The 19775-nt window shown below is 42.7% G+C and overlaps 1 protein-coding gene across 5 annotated transcripts in view; it reads left to right on the top strand.

Annotated features, from left to right (window-relative positions):
• Window positions 1–501: 501 nt before the first annotated feature.
• The window catches only part of DDI2 (DNA damage inducible 1 homolog 2), a 41909-nt gene continuing 22635 nt past the window's right edge, over window positions 502–19775 (top strand). The window contains exons 1-5 of one of the 5 annotated variants that reach the window (XM_081055426.1): window positions 502–865; window positions 8737–8866; window positions 11775–12011; window positions 13634–13760; window positions 16626–16753. In XM_081055426.1, coding sequence (XP_080911552.1) covers window positions 728–865; window positions 8737–8866; window positions 11775–12011; window positions 13634–13760; window positions 16626–16753 — 760 coding nt within the window. In that variant the 5' untranslated portion in view covers window positions 502–727. The remainder of the gene's footprint in view (window positions 866–8736; window positions 8867–11774; window positions 12012–13633; window positions 13761–16625; window positions 16754–19775) is intronic. The other 4 variants (XM_081055422.1, XM_081055427.1, XM_081055425.1 and 1 more) reach the window with 4 other exon arrangements.

The following is a 19775-nucleotide window of genomic DNA, read 5'->3' as shown; positions in this document are numbered from 1 at the left end:
TGGGCTTAGTTCTCAGTCGATTGTCCTAGCTTCGGTTTCTTAAAGGCGAAGACTGGTATTTTTATGCAGCTTTGTATCCACGTGGTGGCGCTTAATAAATGCCTACCGGATGAATAAATGAGATTGTGGAATCTCCCACAGACTATTACATCAATCAATTAATACACTGTATCTTCATTCCTCTCCTTACTCTCGTCCTTCCTGCGTCTCCCGTCTCGTACCCACCCCTCCGAAACTCTGTGGCTTCCCGCCTCCCTCCCCGGCCCCGCCCCGCCTCCCTCCCCGGCCCCGCCCCGCCTCCCTCCCCGGCCCCGCCCCGCCTCCCTCCCCGGCCCCGCCCCGCCTCCCTCCCCGGCCCCGCCCAGCCTCCCTCCCCGGCCCCGCCCCTCAGCTGCGTCGCGAAGGCGTGAGAGGTCGAGGCGGGCTTTACGGCAGCCGCGTTGCGGCGGGGCGGGGCGCGGGGCGGCCGCGGCGCTTGGCGGCAGGGGCGGGAGGCAGGCCGGCAGGCAGGCTGGCGGACTCGCGGGCGGGTGGCGGCGGCTGTGCTCGCTGGTGAGGGAGGGAGGGAGGGAGTCACTGAGCGTGTGTGAGGGAGGGAAGGAGCGAGCCGGCGAGCAAGCAGCCGGCGCCGTCCGCCTGCAGCTCGAGCCAGGCCCCGCCGCCACCCGCATCCCTGCGCTGAAGCCGGGCCGAGCCGAGCCGAGCCGAGCTGGGTCGGGCCCGGGCCATGCTGCTCACCGTGTACTGTGTGCGGAGGGACCTCTCCGAGGTGACCTTTTCCCTCCAGGTCGACGCCGACTTCGAGCTGCACAACTTCCGCGCGCTGTGTGAACTCGAGTCCGGCATCCCCGCAGCCGAGAGCCAGGTACGCCGGGCAGCGAGCGGGGCCTCTTTCCGGAGCTAGCCCTCCCGCTTCGGGGCCTCACGTCCTCCCTTTGCTGCTGCTGGAGAATTGGGGGTGGAGGGAGCAGGACGGCCATTCCCAGCTCGCCCCCGCATCCGGGAGGGAGCTGGAATCGGCAGCTGCCCCCGCACACGCCGCGCTTGGCGTGGGGTCCTCGCGGGGAGCGGGGAGGACCTGACCGTAGACGCTCCCGGAGCAGCTCGAGGGGCTCGGGGACTGTGGCTGGGCGGCCTGCCCCACCTTCTGGGTCTTGGCCCCGTCTCGCCGATATCCCCAGTTCGGGCTGTCGTGGACCTAAGAAGAAGCCCTAGGTTTGCAAGAGTTCACGCATCCTGCTTCCCCACCCAGAAATACCAGTTGAGACCGCGGGTAGATAGACGTTCATCTGCTTTTGGGGAGAGGGTTCCTGTGTGAGTAAACACGATTTACCTTGAAATGTGCAGATTTGCGCTCTGAGTGAAGGAAAAAGTTTGAGACTGGCACTACCCTTTTTTCGAGGCCTTTGGATGTGCTCTAGCCCTTTTCCCTTCCACGTTGGTTTCTGGTTAAATTCTTTTTTTTTTTTTTTTAAAAAGCACTTATTAGTGCAACTCAACCTATTGGTTTCTCTGGTTTCTTCCCTGGTAATGGGCCCAAATCGCTCTTTCTTTCAGATCACAATTCAGAGTTTGGGTCACTTCAAAGTGCTTTGTGAGGATATTTGCTTTAATTGGGCCTAGTATCTTCTCGGTGTGATTTGCTTCTTTCATTTCCCTACCCTGCTCGGTAGAAGTTAAGCTGCTCTTACATTTTAAATAAGCAAAGTAATTTATTCTCAAAATGCTTTGGGGCTGCCCCCAAACAGAATTAGTGACAGTAACACTGTGCCCTTCATACTGTAGCAGTTAAATCCTGACTTGATGAGCAGACCTTGGAAGACATAGTTTAAATATTAAGAAAATTGTAGACGTCCTCCAAAGCCCCAGAATGTAAATCTTGATTTCCTACTGCAGTTATGAAATAGTTCCATAAACTATTGCCCAACTACTGCTTGTTCTGCCCTGTGTTATAGTAAACAAATGGGTCAATATTTTCTTCAGAAGTGAGTATGGTTCCTTTACACTGTGAACTTTAGAACGTTGGCATAAAGCTGAATAGCAAGAAAGCATTTCAGGGCACAAAGTGTCACTCAAATATGCAGTCTGGCAAAAGCTACAAAGAAATTGGTGAAAGGGATTTTTTGCAACTTCTATAAAAAAGCAAATCCACAAACACTCAGGAAACAGTTTCTGTCAATGAATTCCTCAAGTGGAGAGCTGGGAAAGGAGTTTAAGTAGGGAGGGGAGATCAACTTAAGTTTTTGAAAGTGGCTTTTTCCATTGCTCTCTTCTTCCTGGCTATTGTATTACGCCGGTTATAATCACCAACTGGTAAAGGAAATAAAAAAATGAAAATGTAAGTGGATTTTGTTGTTATTAGGGCTTGGAAGAAGACAAAGACTGAGATTGTCTCTATTCCTTCACTTTTTCAGATGGCTGTAACAAAAAAATAAAGAGGGTGTCAGATTGAAAAATAAATAATTGTATGGTGAAAGCAGGCACTGTCCTCTGCCAGCTCAGAATGTTAGGAATACCTAGTAATTGAACAACTAGGATGACTCCAAATTCTTATTTGTTAGGTCAACATTTTGGCATTTACTTCCATCCCAAGTCAAATTAGCATATGGAAACCTGGGCTCCAACTAGGGCTAAGCCTGTGTTACATAGCTATAAACAGCTCCTGTTTTTCAAGTTTGTTCTGTTGGCTCCATTGTAACCTAACACAGTATCTATTTTAAGATGTCTGGTGGTCGGTTGTCTTTCAGTTGCTCACCCATCAGGCAGGAACAGTATCCACCCTAGACATTTGAGTCATTTCCTTTCGCAAAATCATAATAGTAAACATCATTATAGTTTTTGCCCACAAACATCTTCACTCACTTGAGGTCCATCCCACCTTTACCTCCCAGGGTTCTCCTGTAATTACCCTTCTTCCCTTCCTCCCTCTCATAGTTCCCCTGGTCTCTTTACCTCACCTTTTGTTTACCTTCCCCATTCACATCCGTTTCTAAAGGGAATATATATTTTTAAATGTTCCTGGCTATTCTTTTCTGTCACCGTGTGTCCAGACCATTAGTCTCCAAATTTTTTCGTTGATGTATCCTTCTGATTTAGAATATGCATCGTTGTGATGTATATAAAATATATACACAAACGAACGCATATTATATATATGCATGTATATTACAAGTACACTGTATACATGAAGTAATACCTTATGTGCATTACAAACAGGCCCAGCATAGAATTTAAGGAAGGATGAAAAATGGAAATACAGGTATTTTCTATTTTCTTTCTTTATCCTTAAAAGAATTATCTTGCGAGGATCACTGGTTTAGAATTCAGTCTTTCACATCAGCGTCAGTTGTGCAGAAGCATACACTTGGAAAAGGTGTTAATTTTTAACAGTTCTGGTCTGATTATAGTAGTTATAATGCGATGATAACAAATTTAGAATAGAAACCATCTCTACTTGTGCGTGTGATTTAAGCTGGGTGTGTTCGGTCTCTTCATACAAGTGTAGACTTGGAAGCCAGTCATGACTGTGTTTGATGCTTTGATGGCAGAGTTGGCTGGGCAAACTTCAAACAGTTATCAGAATTTAGCTTCACTTTAATGTCCTTGTTTTTGAAACATTGTTATAATTTACCCCTGTAGGTGGCATGTGGTAAAAAAACGGGTGCAGAACATGTAAGGACTCTCAAATGAAAGACGTATTTAAATGCCAAATAATAGCAGTAACTGTACGATCCTGGAAAGGCAGCTCTGCACACAGCGTGATTTGCGGTTTGTGAGACACTATTTTAAACCAGTGGAAACTGAAATTTTCTTCTGTAGCTATCTTCTATTGTAGGAAACAGAAAACAAACTTTCTGTATGTTTATTTTTACAGGTAATTTTCATGTATTTTCTTCCTGATAAATATCTATGTATTCGTTTTAGAAAACTTGTAACAAAGGAAAGGGCAAAGAAGAACACAATTACTTATTTCCTCATAACCCAGAGATAACCGCAGTTTACTTTTTAGCATATTTTTTTCCCTAACCTTTTTTCCCTTTATATAGTTAAAATGTATCTTTTACACATGATGGTCTGAACTTATTTCATATCTTTCTTCAGTCAACACGACATTGTCAGCATTTTTCCATATGTTATAAATTCTTCAAATTTATAATTTTAATGGTCACGTGATATACCATGATATAGACGTACTGGTTTATTTAACAATTTCCCTATTGCTGGGTATTTGAATTGGAGAAAATTGAAAGCAGTTATGAGTAACATTTCCATGGATCTCTATATACTTAAGGCTTTGACTTCATTTCTGATCATTTTCTCAAGATAAATTCTTAGGGAGTTGCCAAGTCTTTTGAAAGGCTTTTACTAACTTGCCAAATTATCTTCCAGAAGGGTTGTGAAAGTCAAGCTGACTATTACATGGATTGTAATATGTAGATCACTTGGCATACAGTGGGCTCTCAGTTAATGGTAGATACTATTATGAAGCCATTCGGATGTGATTCCAAGGGTTTTGTGGCCATTTTATCATCCCTAATGCTAGAAATAATATGATTTCTGTTGATTGAAAGAGCTCATTCAGAGACCAGAAAGCATTGGACATCATGCTTAAAGGTCTTGGAGTTGTATTAATTAATTGTTAAATGTTGATTAAGATTAGAATTCAATCTCTAGAGGGCCTCCTGGGTTGAGAACTAGTAGTTGTGCCACTTCTGCAGATTGAAACCTGTAGCTGTATAACTTTTCCAGTTGTATGTTTTTATAACTGTCAAAACTTGAATTTTGAGCTTTGTAGCTTTTGAATTGAGTATTATGAATGGTGGAAAGATCACCAATGCCATTACTGAAACTCATTTTGTTTTGACTACGTAGGAGAAATTTGAAAGCATTGGTCTCGTAGATACTAATATTAAGTTGGAAAATTGGTCTGATTTATTCTGGGACTTAAGCTGTAAAATAATTGCCTTTCTTAGACTCTTAAGGCTATTTTGACAAAAAACAGTTCTCTGTGGCAATGATAATTTCATTTAAGCTTTTGTTTATTTCATTTGTGTCCTTGGATTAAAATGGAATACACCTACTGCTTTGTCATTGGGAAGAATGTTTGCTCCTCACCCACGTTCTCCAGTCTAGTATTTTTGGGAAGTCGGGGCAGATAGGAATATTCCATACTTCACATACACATTTGACGTTAGTGATTATCTGGATCTTACATTTTTATTGTTAGGTCAAGCTGCTCTCTTTTAAAAAAGCAATGCCGTTGTCTTCTGAGGAAAGGATGTGCTGGCTGAGCGGTAGAGTGGCGTGTGGCATCTGTAAAATGGGAGTCCAGAGAGAGAGGGAGGGATCGGAAGTGTTCCTTTCTTCGTGTTCAGGGCAGGGGATACATTGAGCAGTGGACGGTGTTTTGATCCCCCTGGTGAGTATAGGCCCTTCGTGGTGATGGATGCCTTAATAGCTCTTGCTAAGGTCGCCCAGCTAATTCACCAGGCCACACGGGACTTGTGTTTGGGAAAGTCGTAAGTGGTACTAGGGAAGGACATGGGCTTGAAAGTCAGGCAGGTGTGGCTCCAGTCCCAGTTCTCTTAGTAGGTATGTAGCCTCGCTCTATGTCTGTTTCCCTCTCCATAAAATGGGACAAATAATGCCTGAAATGAGAGCATGTGAGGATTAAGTGGGAGATGAGAGCCTAGTATGATGCTGGCTCTTCGTAGAAGCTCACTCAGTGGTAGTCTGCTGTTTTTTGGTTGTTGAATTTTTTTTTTTTCCCGCTCTTGAGGATCGTTTTAATAATATATTTGGGGACATATTTGAAATGGAGCAAGGGTACTGTGACTCTAGACCATTTATTTATAGTTAAATCTCTTTAGCTATTGTGTTGTGTTTTTTTTATTAGTTTCAGGTGCACAAAAGAAAGTAATACTTAGACGTTTATCATTTGTATCCCTCACACTGTGTGAACCCTCTCCCCCATCCACACTATCCCTCTGACATTGCACACAGCCATTACATTTCCACTGTCTATTCCTAATGCTGTACTCCGCTTCTTGTAAGTATATACATACATATACATACATATATATGTAAAATTATAGTTGGCATTCATTATTGTTCAGCTTCAGGTGTACAGTGCAGTGATCAGGCATCTACATCATCCCTGAGGTGGTCTCCCAAATGGGACACGTGTTCATTGGATACCCTACAAAATCTTTACAACATTATTGATTACGTTCCCCAAATTAATTTTCAAAACCCCGTGGCCATCTTGTGGTTACCGCCTGTTTTCTAATCCCCTCACCTTCCCCCTTATCCCCACCCCCCCACCCATCTAACAACCCTCAGTTTTTCCTCTATGTCTTCAAAACTGTTTCTGATTAGTTCATTCACTTATTCTTTTCTTTAGATTCCACATATAAGTGAGATCATATGGTATTTGTCTTTCTCTGTCTGACTTATTTCACTTACGGTTGTTGAATTTTTCTAAGAGTTTATTTGAGCCAAACTGACGACATATGCCGGGAGCAAAATCTCATGCTCCCCGCTGTCTGCTGTTTTAATAAGGCTCTCCATGTAGCACTTCCAGCTTGAAGAGAATCCAGTGAGCTTGTGGCTGGAGCTTTCTGATTCTCCTGGGTTTGATGTCTTGTTGTAGGTACATAAATGTTCAAAGTACAGTTAGGTATGTCGACTGATTGTATATTTCTAAATATACTGATTGAATTTCTGAACCTGGGAAATTAAAGAATAGGCCTTGGATCGCTGGTACCTTCATTGTGGTGGCTTCACAATGCTGATGCCACCTTGTGAGAGCTGCCTGCGTGGCATTTCTCTTGGCACGCCTCCTCTTTCTTGCTGCACACCTCAACCTGCGACACTTGTCACTTCAGATTTATGGTGGTTTTTCCAAGCAATCCCACAAGTTATAAAATGACTGTCAGGTTGTATTGCAAACAGTCTGTGTCGATTCTAGCGTACTTTTACAGTGAGGTAAATACTTATATAACAGAGCACTAACGGGTTGATAAAATTACGGTTGAAATCTGTTGTAACGTGTTTTAACTCTGCAGGTGAGGGGAAGAACTAACAATACTTTTTCTAGTCATATATAGAACTTATAAAGTATAATTGGACCTACAAACTCTGCAAATCAATTTTTTGCTCATGCCCAGAACTGTTTGATTTTTGGAAGGAACTAAATTCAGTTTCCTGTTAGTTCTGTTCCTCCTTTCGGTGCACATTCTGAGACCAGATATGGCAGATCATTTTTTCCCCAGTTTACATCCTATCTTTTTCAGGTTCTGTGTCAGGCAGTCTTAACTAAGAGACCTATGAGGACATGTGAGGCAACATTGTAAAATGGTAGTGGAGCAGAGAGACCTGGAAGGGGCAGCTATAATGATTACCTAGCCCCAACTGCTTGCTTGGCAAATGGGAAATGTGAAGCCTGGACCAGCTGAGGGACGGGGCACCCGTGCGAGCCAGGACACAACTCAAGTTCCTCAGTTCGTATGTGGCCTGGTGAAAAGCGAATTGTTAGGAAGAAAACCTTTCAAAGCCTGAGTCTATTCTGAATGCCCCTCTGGAGTATATAATGAATGATGCAGGGTACGTTTTATGTTCCTTCATGGTAAAATTATAGTGTGCCCTTCATGCGTTCCTCTTCTTGCCACAGCACATTGTTTCACCTGTATTTATGCTCTCAGGCTTTCTTCAGTGTTTGTGTGTCATAAAAATATTTTTATTAGTAGTCCATCCTTGTTCCTTTTGTCCATCTGTGTTTAATTGTTCTTTTCTGAATGTCTTCCACTTTTATCTTCCTCTCATAAACACGAGTGATCAATCTTTGGGTGGTAAAAAAGAAAGAAGAATGCGAGAAGGGTGGGGTTGGGAACCTTGTAGACTTGCCAGTGTGCAAGATGATTTAAGAATGGACACATTGGGATACAATGTTTGGTGTAGTAACTAAAGTTAACAATACTGTATCACATGTTTGGAAGTTACTAAGATAGTAAAAGGTTCTCATCACAAGAAAAACAATTGTGTAACTATGTGAGGTGATGGATATTAAGTAGACTTATTTTGCTGACCGTTTTGCAATATATACAAATATCAAACCATCATGTTGTATTCATGAAACTAATAGTGTTTATATGTCAGTTCTATCTCACCAAAACTGGGGATGGAGGAGGGGTAGTGGACACATTATTTAATAGTATTAGTTAGCATACCCAGAGTAAATCATTCCCATTCCCTCCCTGCTCAAAAGTCAATCTAAAATTACATCTACTACTTCCATAGATTCATTTGTCCTTTAATTCAGCAAATCTTTGCGTATTATTTATTTAACAGGCCCTGTTCAATATATAATATGTGAGGTGAGGGTGATTAGAGAAGGTCTCTGAAGAGGTAATGTTTGGTCAGAGACCTGAAAATGACGGAACAAAGGACATTCTTCAGAGAGAGAGGGGAGCATGTGAAACAGCCTTGAAAGGGAAGTCGTTATTCGAGAAATGGCAATCATGGTATGAGATCAGGTCAGAGGGAGAGCCAGGGGCCAAGTTCTTTGGGCCTAGAGGTGACAGGGAGGACTTTGGCTTTTATTCTGGGTGTGATGGGAAACCATTGGAGGGTTTTGAACAGGAAGCGACATTACCTGATGAAAAGGAAAACTAGTGTTTCTGTTTTGCCCCATGTTACTTCTCAGTGCTTTGTTCTGTTAAATCTTTCTCGTTGTAGATCGTCTATGCTGAAAGACCTCTCACAGACAACCACAGATCACTGGCTTCTTACGGCTTGAAAGATGGAGATGTTGTGATTTTGCGACAGAAGGAGAATGCAGACCCTCGACCTCCAGTGCATTTTCCAAGTAAGACATCTCAGAATAACATAAGAATCAGTACATGCTTATCAGCAAAGCGTAGTGGTTCAGTTTAGGTTAGCTTTGGATTCAGGCTGCCAGGGTACAGATCCTGACTTTGCCCTGTGCTTGCTGTGTAACCTTGGACAAGTTAACTCCTGAAAATCAGTTTCCTCATCTGTAAGATAGGTGCTATCATTAACCCAACTCCTGGAGTTGATGTGAAAAGACATGTAAAACCTTCAGCACATATTATGAATGTAAGCTTCTGTTGTTAGCAATGGTAATTCTGTCCTTGGGAAGGACGGAAGAACCTACATGTGCCTGGACCCTGATTGACTTTTGCTACTTGGCGTCTGGAGTTCAGTGGCGGGCCTTTGGGGAGCATTTTACAGTCAGTCAGGCACTTGTACCTGCATGTCACATGATCTCTTAAGCCAGATGTAAGGGAAGAGATTCCTCTTCACAATTTATTGTCAGTAACAGATGAAACTCTGATTTTAAATAATGTCTTCCAAGTTACCTAGCTAATAAGTGAAGGGATAGGAATTAAAATTTGGTGCTTTTTCCATTACACTGAGTTTTATGAACATTAAGTGGCTAGACCACCAACTTCAGGTTCTTTCTCTTAATCATGTAAACAGAAACTTAGTTTTCTTAGACGCTCCATCCAAAATAGGTGTTTATAATATGGAATCTGTGCATCGGAATTTAGGAGGTTTGTGTCCCTGAAATAATAAACAATTGTGTGGGCATGTGTGCATTACACGGGGACAGGGCCCAGATTTTTAAGATACTCAAAGGGGTTTATGATCTACAAAAGTTTGTCAGGTTCTAATGTGGAACTGCTTGATGAAATGTCTTAGTTTTTTTCCATTCCCTGCCGTCTCCTGATAGACTTCTTTAAACAGGGTTTGGTCTCTAGGTCACTTGGTTTTAAAAGTTACAGTAACAGCTGATAGGTGTCTGGGTGATGACAGACTCCAGCTTAGAACACAGTCTTCCATTCAGCCTGAAACTGGGGCTATAAGAGATGATCAAGCACTGTTCCTCCCAGATTTGGGTTACATTACCCCCTTGGGACTACTGTTAAACTTTAGAAAGAGGAGTGGTTCAGATATGCCAGTCAATAAAAACCAAATCTTCCTTTGATCAATTTGATGAGAATGTTAGTTCTGGAGATTTCCCTTTTTTTTTGGTACTGTCCCGTGTGGACAAGAGAGCCCGTAGGTGAAAGAGAGGATGGGATCTGGTCTATAAGGGAAACAGGTTTTTCAGAATTATTCTGAAGTAAATGGACTCTCAAAATAAATGTAATGGGGTTGAAGAAAAAAAATTTTCAACCCACAAAGAAGGCCTGCCTGTGTATGTTTTGCTGGTGGGCATAGATTACCTCACAGAGATCATGCCATTCACGTCACCTTTTCATTGGTTGGAAGTTCATGCATATATGCGGGCATACACCACACCCACACACTCGTACTCGCTACCAGCGGAGGGCGTCTGAAGAAAGTGGCTTGTTGAACCCATGCTAAGATGCAGAATTGAAGCATCCCCTTTATATGTGGTCCAAACAGCTTAGCCCCGTCTTGGGACAAGTGTGACCATTAAATAACACTTTGGGATTAAAGACATGTAGATTCACTGAGTCCTAGCCCTCATTCTGGCTCTACTTTTTTGTTTTTTTCCTTTTCCTTTAAAAAAAAATAAAACTTTTAAATACAGTTTTATTGAAATCATTTACCTACGGTATAGTTCACTCATTTGAAGGATATAGTTCAGTGGTTTTTAGTATATTCAGAGTTGTGCAGCCATCACTACAATCAATTAGCACATTTTAAAAAAATTTTTATTGGGGAGTATTGGGGAACAGTGTGTTTTTCCAGGACCCATCAGCGCCAAGTCAAGTCGTTGTTTTCAATCTAGTTGTTGGGGGGGATGGGCAGCTCACTGGCCCATGTGGGAATCGAACCGGCAACCTTGGTGTTATGAGCACTGTGTTCTAACCAACTGAGCCAACCGGCCGCCCCAATTTTAGCACATTTTATCACCTGAAAAAGAAACCGTGTTCCCATTAGCAGTCATTCCCCATCTGCCCTCAAGCCTCCTTCCTAGTCCTGGGCAGCCATCAGTCTACTTTCTGTATTTTCCTATTCTGGACACTTCATATAAATGGACTCATACAATATTTGGGTCCTTTGTGTAAGGTCCCCTTTCATTTTCCTTTGCTTACTAAAGTCAGCTGAACCTGAAGTACGGAACCTGGCGTTGTAGTTTCTAAACCTGTTAGGTCTTTTGGTGTCCTCAGCACCGAGAACCTGTGCGGGTTCCGTGTCTTCTGTTTTCCTCTCCTGTGAAATGATTGCACCTGCTGGCTCCCCTGGGGTCTAAGACGTGTCAGCAGTGATACACAGATGAAAGTGCCAATTGGAAGAGCTAACATGTGCAGCACAGAACTTGACAGCTAACATTTGTGCTGTTGACTTGATATGGGTGGCATTCTTTGCTCAAGGTGTCGGGGCTCTTCCAAGCATGTGGCAAAGCAGACCGGGACGTTTTTAAGAACCGCATCCAAATTCACACAGTTACATTTGTTGAGACTAGCTTTAATGTTTTTTACACAAAAATAAATGAAAACTTTTCTAGGATATTTTATAAGCCAAAGATTTGGGGTTACTACCTTTGTCTGTGGGCCCCCCCCTACACCCAACACACTTTTGTTTCCTTCTTGTTTACTTTCAGACTGCAATCTTCATATTCAAAGTCAGCATGAGGAAAAGCAAGGGGGGGGCCCTTAGAACATCTCCGATTACCGCTTGCTGCTATTACATGCCACGCATGAACAAATGTTCTGTTTCCTTCAGATGCTTGTTTTCATGGAGTCGTTTGAATAAACTGAATCGATTTTCCCCAACAGACTTACCCCGAATAGACTTCCGTAGTATAGCTGTGCCTGGCACGTCAGGTTCCCGGCAGCGGCAGCCACCGGGAGCACAGCAGTCCCACTCATCTCCCGGAGACATAGCTTCATCCCCTCAGGGCTTGGACAATCCCGCCTTGCTCCGAGACATGTTGCTGGCCAACCCCCATGAGCTGTCCTTGCTGAAGGAACGCAATCCGCCCCTGGCAGACGCTCTGCTCAGCGGAGATCTTGGTAAGCTTATCAGTTTGGAAGCCTTCAGGCTGACCTGAGGTGAAGTGCTTGTGTCACAGCCAATATGGAGAAACTCAGGCCTAACTAGTGTGTTCAGCCTACTGTGTCACGTAATTCCTTGAACATACGTGTTGGTCTAGGAGAGATAAATTAGTGCTGATGTCAAAGGCTAAGTTAATTGGCAATGGCAACAGAATTTTAGGGCTACAGAGAGTTCAGAAGTCCAGGTAGACCAGCCCCTTCCATTTACACGTTTTTCCCTAGTTATTTTAGCAGCATATACCCAGGTACTGATATTTTGACCTATTTAATTAGACCCTTAATTGAAGAAAACACCAGTAAGTCAGCTGATTACTTTCAGTTCCAGGAAACGGCCAGAACCATCAGCCTGGATGGCAAAATGGAACCCCCTTGTTCTCTCTCCCCCCAAGTTTAATGATAGCAGGGTTGTTACCAACAGTTTTTGGGGAGCTTAATTGAGCCATTCTTTTATTTAACAGGACATTTATTTTTAGTTGTCTTTATGAATAAAGTTTTCTCTGTAAATTTCTCCAATTTTACTCTTGGGTTTAAAATTTGTGATTAAATTTTAAAACATTTCAGAATAACTCATTCCTCAAGTAACCGTTTTTTTAAATTGAAGTAATAATTTACCTACAGAGAAATACACGAATTTAAGTATACAGTTCATTGAGTCTTTGGCAAACTCATGCAACCACCACCCCAATCAAGATACAGAACATTTCTCTCTCACTCCAGAAAGCTCCATCATGTTCTCTCATAGTCAGTTTTCTCCCTTTGTAATTGGCTGTCACTATTGTGAGAATCATCATAGGTTAGTTTTGCTTATTTTTGATCTTGATGTAAATGGAATCATATAGTATGTCCCCATGTCAGGCTTGTTTCACTCAACTGAATGTTTCTTAGATTCATCCATGTTGTGTGTGGTAAGTAGTTCATGTGACCATTATCTTGGTTTCTTTAGTTTCTTATACAGCGTATCTAATTGCCAGAGACCATGATGATGGCACATTCAAGTTTATGCATTTAAATGCACCCCCATTTAAGAAGGAGCAAAATAAAGGTTCTTGTGACATATATCTTACAGCAAGCAATATTTTCTCTTTGCTAATTTTTCTGCCTATTACCTATCAGGTACCATAGATAGGCTAACAGTAGTTTGCATTTAATTTGTCTGCTTTAAGGCAGAGAGTGTTAGAAAGCAAATGAAACTAAAAGAGTAAAAGGGGGTTCGTCGTGCTCTATTTTATTTCTAGGGAATAGAGCAATCAGAGCAATGGGGACAGGAGGAGTGGGGTCACTTCTCTGCCACACAGATGTCATTCCCCACTGATTTAAATTGAAAAGTCGTTATCTCTGAGCAGAAACAAATCTGATGCATAACTTCTTAAATGATTTTTGCAGGTACTTTATTTCTTTACACCAAATTTAGGTGAAGAAGTAGTCTTGCCTCAGATAGAAAGTAAATGTAATTGCTTGTTAATTTGGGGGCATCCTTTCTGCATCTCTTACAGTTGTGTTTGAGAAATTGTTTGATGTGGAGAAGCACTAATAAAGAATGAAATGGAGTGGTACTTAAGATGTTTCCCTTATTTTTGTAGAGAAATTTTCTAGGGTCCTGGTGGAGCAGCAGCAGGACCGAGCCCGGAGAGAGCAAGAAAGGATTCGTCTCTTTTCTGCTGACCCTTTTGATCTTGAAGCTCAGGCAAAAATAGAAGAAGATATAAGGTAATTGCACCTTCACGTCAAGAGTAAGAGAGTCCAGATCTCCCAAACTACAGGGTTCAGTTGTTAGTTAGGCATCTGCTTTGAGGTGCATTCCTTATTTTGCATTTGAGATAATAACTTCAGTCTTTTCAGTTATTTTCTCTTCCTAGTTTCCTTCTATTTTGATGCAACGTTGCAAAGGTACCAGGTACCTAACTTAATGGCTTCCTCATCTAAAATCTTAATAAAGACTCCCTGATTAGCCCACAGTTCATCATTAAAGCAGCCCCAGGCAGATGACTTCAGAACTGAGCAGAAGCCCCCTATTTGGTGAGGCTGCTAGGTTGGCTACACAGGCTGTTTGGAATCCCTTTCCTTACACATAACGCGGGAGTCCTGATAAAATCCAGGGCTAGAACTTGATTAGATCAGGAGAGCGAGGGAGGGTGGGGGAGGTGAAAGGGGAGGGGGAGAAGGAGAGGGAGCGAGGGAGAGAGGCCTGTATAAATGCAACCTTGTAGTCCTGAGTCTTTCCTTGCGTAGTTCTTGGGTAGACTGTCGGACACATTTCCAGCTCCAGGTTTTAAATGCTGTGGTTCTCACCTGAGGCTGCATTCATGTCACATGAAAAGCTTTTAAAAACGCCGATGCCTGGGCTCTACTCCTAAATGTGAGGAATCAGAGGCTGAGTGGTGGGGCCTCAGCAGCATCATGATGCTCATGCCTCCCGTGGTCACATCTCTAGTCACAAGCAAGACGCCGTTCAGTCAGTGCCTTTGAATAAAAGAACAGCTGCTTTGCCCCCCAGGATTCACTTTTTGTTGCTAGTTGTGAAGGCCTTCGTGTAACTAAGAAGAATATAACTAACGATGCTACTTTTAGGGGCTTTGTCGTCATCTTTGGTCACTAAATGAAGTCTGAGTTTGTCACTACATTATACTGTCAACTTGGAAGTCACATAATGGTTTTCTTATTTCTCTGACAACATTTGAAGTCAAAGAAACGTACATTGTCCTCCAGAATCACTTGACAGCCCAGGCCGTTCACCTGTGTTTTTGTTGATTTTGTGTCCCCATTAATTGTACCAGAACTAATGAATGTCTTTGAGAAACATCTCACTAGTTAAATCTATCCAGAGATATAGGAAGATATTTGTGTTCTCTGAACTAGACCGCATTGCAGCTAGAAGGGAACCCAACATAATTCTCAAGAATAATTGCATTCAACCCCGGAAGCAGGAGGGGTGGGAGGCAGTGTGGGAGGTCTCGTGGCCAAACCATGGCGCTTAGCGACTGGAAGAGAAAAAGTGAAATGAGGCATATCCATATGCTTTATGTTTCTTTCCAGGGGTGAGGTAAAGAAAACGGGGTAACGCATACATTCTTCTAAAGGAGAAAACCTTGTGCCTGTAAAGAGACTCTGTATACAGAGCCCAGAATAGCCAAAGTAATTGGTATTATCGCCGAAGATTTTTTGCTGCGGCTTACCTTGGTTGGAGTCAGTGCAAGGTCAGGAGTGTGCAACTAATTTTAGGTTATTTCTAAATAATATGGCACAGGAGAAAAACTGTGTAATTATATCAAATGCCTATTAAAGTTTTATTTGGTATGCTCCACCAGCAATTACACAGGGTGTATGTACACCGAGGTGTAATAGCTTGCATATTTGCCCGTCTAAATTAAATGAGTGTGCCTCAGACTTTTTGAGAAGTTCAATATTTTATTACAGAATGGCCAATGAAACCATCAATTCAATTGGGCTAGAGTATTACTATTAAAAGGGTAGGCGCTACAGTTTAGGGCAGGGGTCAGCCCACCTTTTCTGTTAAGGGCTAGATAGTAAACATTTTAGGCTGTGCAGGCCATACTGTCTCTGTCGCTGGTGCCCGGCTCTGGCAGCGCAGTACAAAGCAGCCATAGGTAATACCTGTATGTAAATGAATGGTGTGGCCGTGTTCCCACAGACAGACTGGGGGCTGTAGTTTGCCAGCCCCTGGTTTACAATGTAATTTACTTAAATCTTGGACCCTGTTCTATTAGGTCTCAGCCTTCAGGTAAGTGGCCCAGCCACTGCCCAGTGTCTGTTAATGTTGGTAGTTTTTGGTTATGTTTTTAAAAGGAGGTTGGGGATTAAGACATGAGATATTGGAGTAAGCTGGAACTCCTTTTATATGCTTTTCTCATATGGTAATTAGAATAGGTTCAATTTCTGAAGAAATGATTTGATGGACCAGGTGAACTGTGATACAAATGTGTGTTGTTTTCTAACTGGTAGCTAAGTAGGTAAATGGAGATTTTCTGAGCATTTTTTGAATATCTGCTCTTATGTTGGCATTGTATAATGGATGCTTTATACCTTTCAGCAGTCCTGTAATAGGAATTATCCTCATTTTACAGATTAGAAAACTCAATCTGTAGAGAGATTAAGCAGCAGGTACAATATACGCCATTGAAACATCTGTGTATTATATTTGCAAACAATTTTTAATGCCCTGGACAGAGGAAAGGTACCCAGATACCTAAAAACCCTCAGTTAAAATTGGAGCATTCATGAAATTCTAACATTCTACGGGATAAAAAGGGTTGTGACCCTTACTCTCCAGAAGTTTATTTTCCTGAGTTTCTGAGTTTGTAAAGAGAACAAATGCAGTCGTTTTACAAGAGGGTAATATGTATGCTTTTTGATTTTCTGCTAACTGCACATCTATTCTCACTGCCTCCTCCTGAATCACATATTGCAGGAGAGGGCACCGATTTCCATTTCTGTGACTCAGCTGCAAATTGGGGCAAAAGATACATATAAATCTGTTTTTAATATGTGACTTTGAAACAGATTTCCCTTCATGGAAATAATGCTTTTAGTGTACCTGGTTTTGGTTTGTTACAGGCAACAGAACATTGAGGAAAACATGACAATAGCTATGGAAGAGGCTCCGGAAAGTTTTGGCCAAGTAGTGATGCTTTATATTAACTGCAAAGTGAATGGACATCCTGTGAAAGCCTTTGTTGACTCAGGTGACATCTCCGTCTTCTGTGTTTTTGTCTCTCCATCCACCCTTCTGACCTGATACAGGGAGAAGGGGAGACTCCGGTGTCCGTTAAAGATGGCAGTAGTCCTTTGGACTGCTAATCAGTAAGCCTGGGGTTACTGTTTCACTTGCCAGTCTTTTTTTGTTTGTGATAGGTTTGTTTCTTTAATAATTTCTTAACCAGTTTTGTGTTTTGTGGTGTCTCCTTTATATCTTCCTACCTCCCCTTATTTGGCATCCTGGGTTTCTGGGGGAGTCAGTGGGTTTAAAAAAGTAAGGAGTATAAGAAGGAGCTGTGTAGAGTGAAGGTCAAACAATTATTCCCCCTGGTCTGTGTGCATCACTCTGCCAGGAGCTATGAGGAGTGTAGGCTGTAGGGGGCATGGTTCTTGCCCTTAAAGAACTTAACAGGTCAGGAGGCAGGGAGTTTCGCGCCTGAGAGTTCAGGTAATCCCTGTACTAACTGGCACCATATCTCTCAGTAACAACTCTTTGCTTTTTAGTAAGACCACACACAGGGCAGCACCAGATGGGTGTGACAGTGGTCTCGTGAGTCTTGATTCTGGGTCTCACGCAAGGCTGTGAGATAGGACGAGTTCCTAAAATATAAAAGCTCCTGCTTGAGTGCATTTTCCTCCATTTGTTCACCCACAAGAACTTGAGCACATGCTAGGTTTCAGTCATCGTTAAGAAATTGTATCTTGAAATGTGTATATTCTTAGGAGAAGTAATCTGCTGATTATTCAATTTTAAAAATGTCTGTTGAGTGCTGTGTGCAGGGCCTTGTGCTGAGTGTGAGAAGGTAAGACTGACTAACTGATGCTTCTCAGGGCCCCTATGAGTGAGAGAAAAAAGTGCATAAGAGACCCTAGTGTAACACTCAGCGTTTATTAAACCCCTACTATGTGCCAAGCACCATGCAAATTCATGCTAAATTAACTAAGGTGCTTGGTATTATATCATCTTACTCAGTTTTATTCAATCTTCAGAATATCACTGTGAGCTATGTTCTCCCGTTATCCCTATTTTATAGATGAGGAAACTCAGAGAGCAGTGAAGTCTCTCTCCTAGGCACACACAGTTCACAAGTAGTAGACTTTGGATTCAGCCCCTGAGCTGCTCGATTCCAGAACTCTTAACTACTGTTCAACAATCAGGTGCATGTTGGATTCACATAGAGACCACATTCTTGCACTGACTGGGCGCTCAGGGGTGCCTTCAAAAGGGCATTTGCACTGAGCTTCTCCACGGGCAGAGGACTGGGGCTTCGGGCTGAGGCTTGAGGCGAGGTGGGAGGGCAGTGCAGAGGACCCTTCTCATCCCGGGCTTGCTTCCTTTATATCAGTAACTAGCTTTCGTGGAGTAGAGTGAGGAGGGAGGAAGAGAAAAGGAGATTGCCTTCCCAGACTCCCTTTTCCTTCATCGTTGCTGGGCCTCCTTCAATCTAACCTGCCCCAAATGGCAAGAGCTTTCAGTGTCCACAAAGTGGAAGTTACCTAATGAGTAATATGAATAAGAAATGTTGGAATTGAATTTGAGGGGAGATCACTGGGAAAGGACAGTGAGTTAGAGAGGAGGTGGGTCTTGACCTGGGCCTTAAAGCATAAGTGGGATTCAGAGAAAGTGATAGCAGGGAAGGGGGAGCTCTACAGGAGGGTCCAAGGGAGTAAGTGGCAAAGGGAATAAACTCCCCCTCGTAAAGTAGAGGGTTTAGATTAGAGCAGTTGGAATATAAGGCTGTCATCTGTGTCTGTTCGGGTTGCCGTAACACAACACCATAAACTGGGTGGCTTATAAATAACACAGATTTATTTCTCATAGTTCTGGAGCCTAGAAAGTCTAGGATCAAGACGCTGGAAGATTCATGTCTGATGATGGCCCAATTCCTAGTTCATAAACGGCAGTCTTCTCTAGGCCCTCACACGGTGGAAGGGGTGAGGGAGCTCTCTGGGGTCTCCTCTAGGGGCACCAGTCTCCTTCGTGAGGGCTCCACTCTCATGACCTAATCGCCTCCCAGAAGGCCCTACCTCCTAATATCACATTGGGGATTAGGTTTTAACATGAACTTTGGAAGGATACAAACATTCAGGCTATAGCAGCTGGAAACAGTTGGGCCAGGATGAGGTGGGATCTGAAGCTGTGTCCATGTGATTTGAAGCTGATCTTACAAAGAGGAGGGAGGAGCCATTGAGTATCTGAGCTAATGAAGGAGTGATCCGAAGAAGGTGACAGCCAGTGACAGATCTGGAGAATTCTGTACCTTACGGTCAGAACAATTTCCTTGCTGTAAATTATACATCTGCAGAGTGGTTTGGAAACCGGAGAAATTACCCACTAGCAAGGGGAATAGAATATGAGCTAGGCCTACTGCTGTGGTTAGAAGGAGGAGGCTCCGAAATAGCAGAAATTGCATAGAAGTTACTAACAGGATTGGAACAGTTTGAGAGTGGGAGGAGGCTAAAAGAAGAGGACTCAAGTGAACAATGCCTAAGTTTTATGATTGCAGGAAAATAATTCCATTGGCAAGGAGAGAAATCCAACGTGAGAATTATTTGGGGAGAAAGCTTTATAGCTGTTGGCTTTAAGATAGAAATGTCCAACACACAGGAATGTAGAACTAGAGTCCATGAGAGAGATTAGCTCTGTAGGTAAAGATTAGAGAAGTGTGTCTTCCACACAGGCCAACTCCAGTGGGGGTGAGTACATGTCACTAGGAGAAAGAAGACCCTCGTTGCCCGCTTCCTGAGAGGGAAGAGGATCTAGTTGTTGGAGCAGGGAATGGGGAATTCAGTTCCAGTTTTTTGAGAGACTGTATGATGTGTTTTTTAAAAATTAGAGCATCCCAAAGTTTGAAATAAAAATAGTTTAATGTGATGTTTAGAGATACTCAGTGAAAATGGATCTGAATGTAAAGTAGTGCTTACTTGAGCATTTCCATCTGTAGACAGTTTGAGTTTTTGGAAGTTTTTTCCAGATAGTTTTGCTTCCTATTGGTCAAGTTTTTTAAT

Source organism: Rhinolophus hipposideros (assembly GCF_964194185.1).
Source record: "Rhinolophus hipposideros genome assembly, chromosome: 8".
Taxonomy (NCBI): Eukaryota; Metazoa; Chordata; class Mammalia; order Chiroptera; family Rhinolophidae; genus Rhinolophus; species Rhinolophus hipposideros.
Note: the sequence above shows the minus strand (reverse complement) of the source record. Positions and strands in the feature narration are given on the sequence as shown.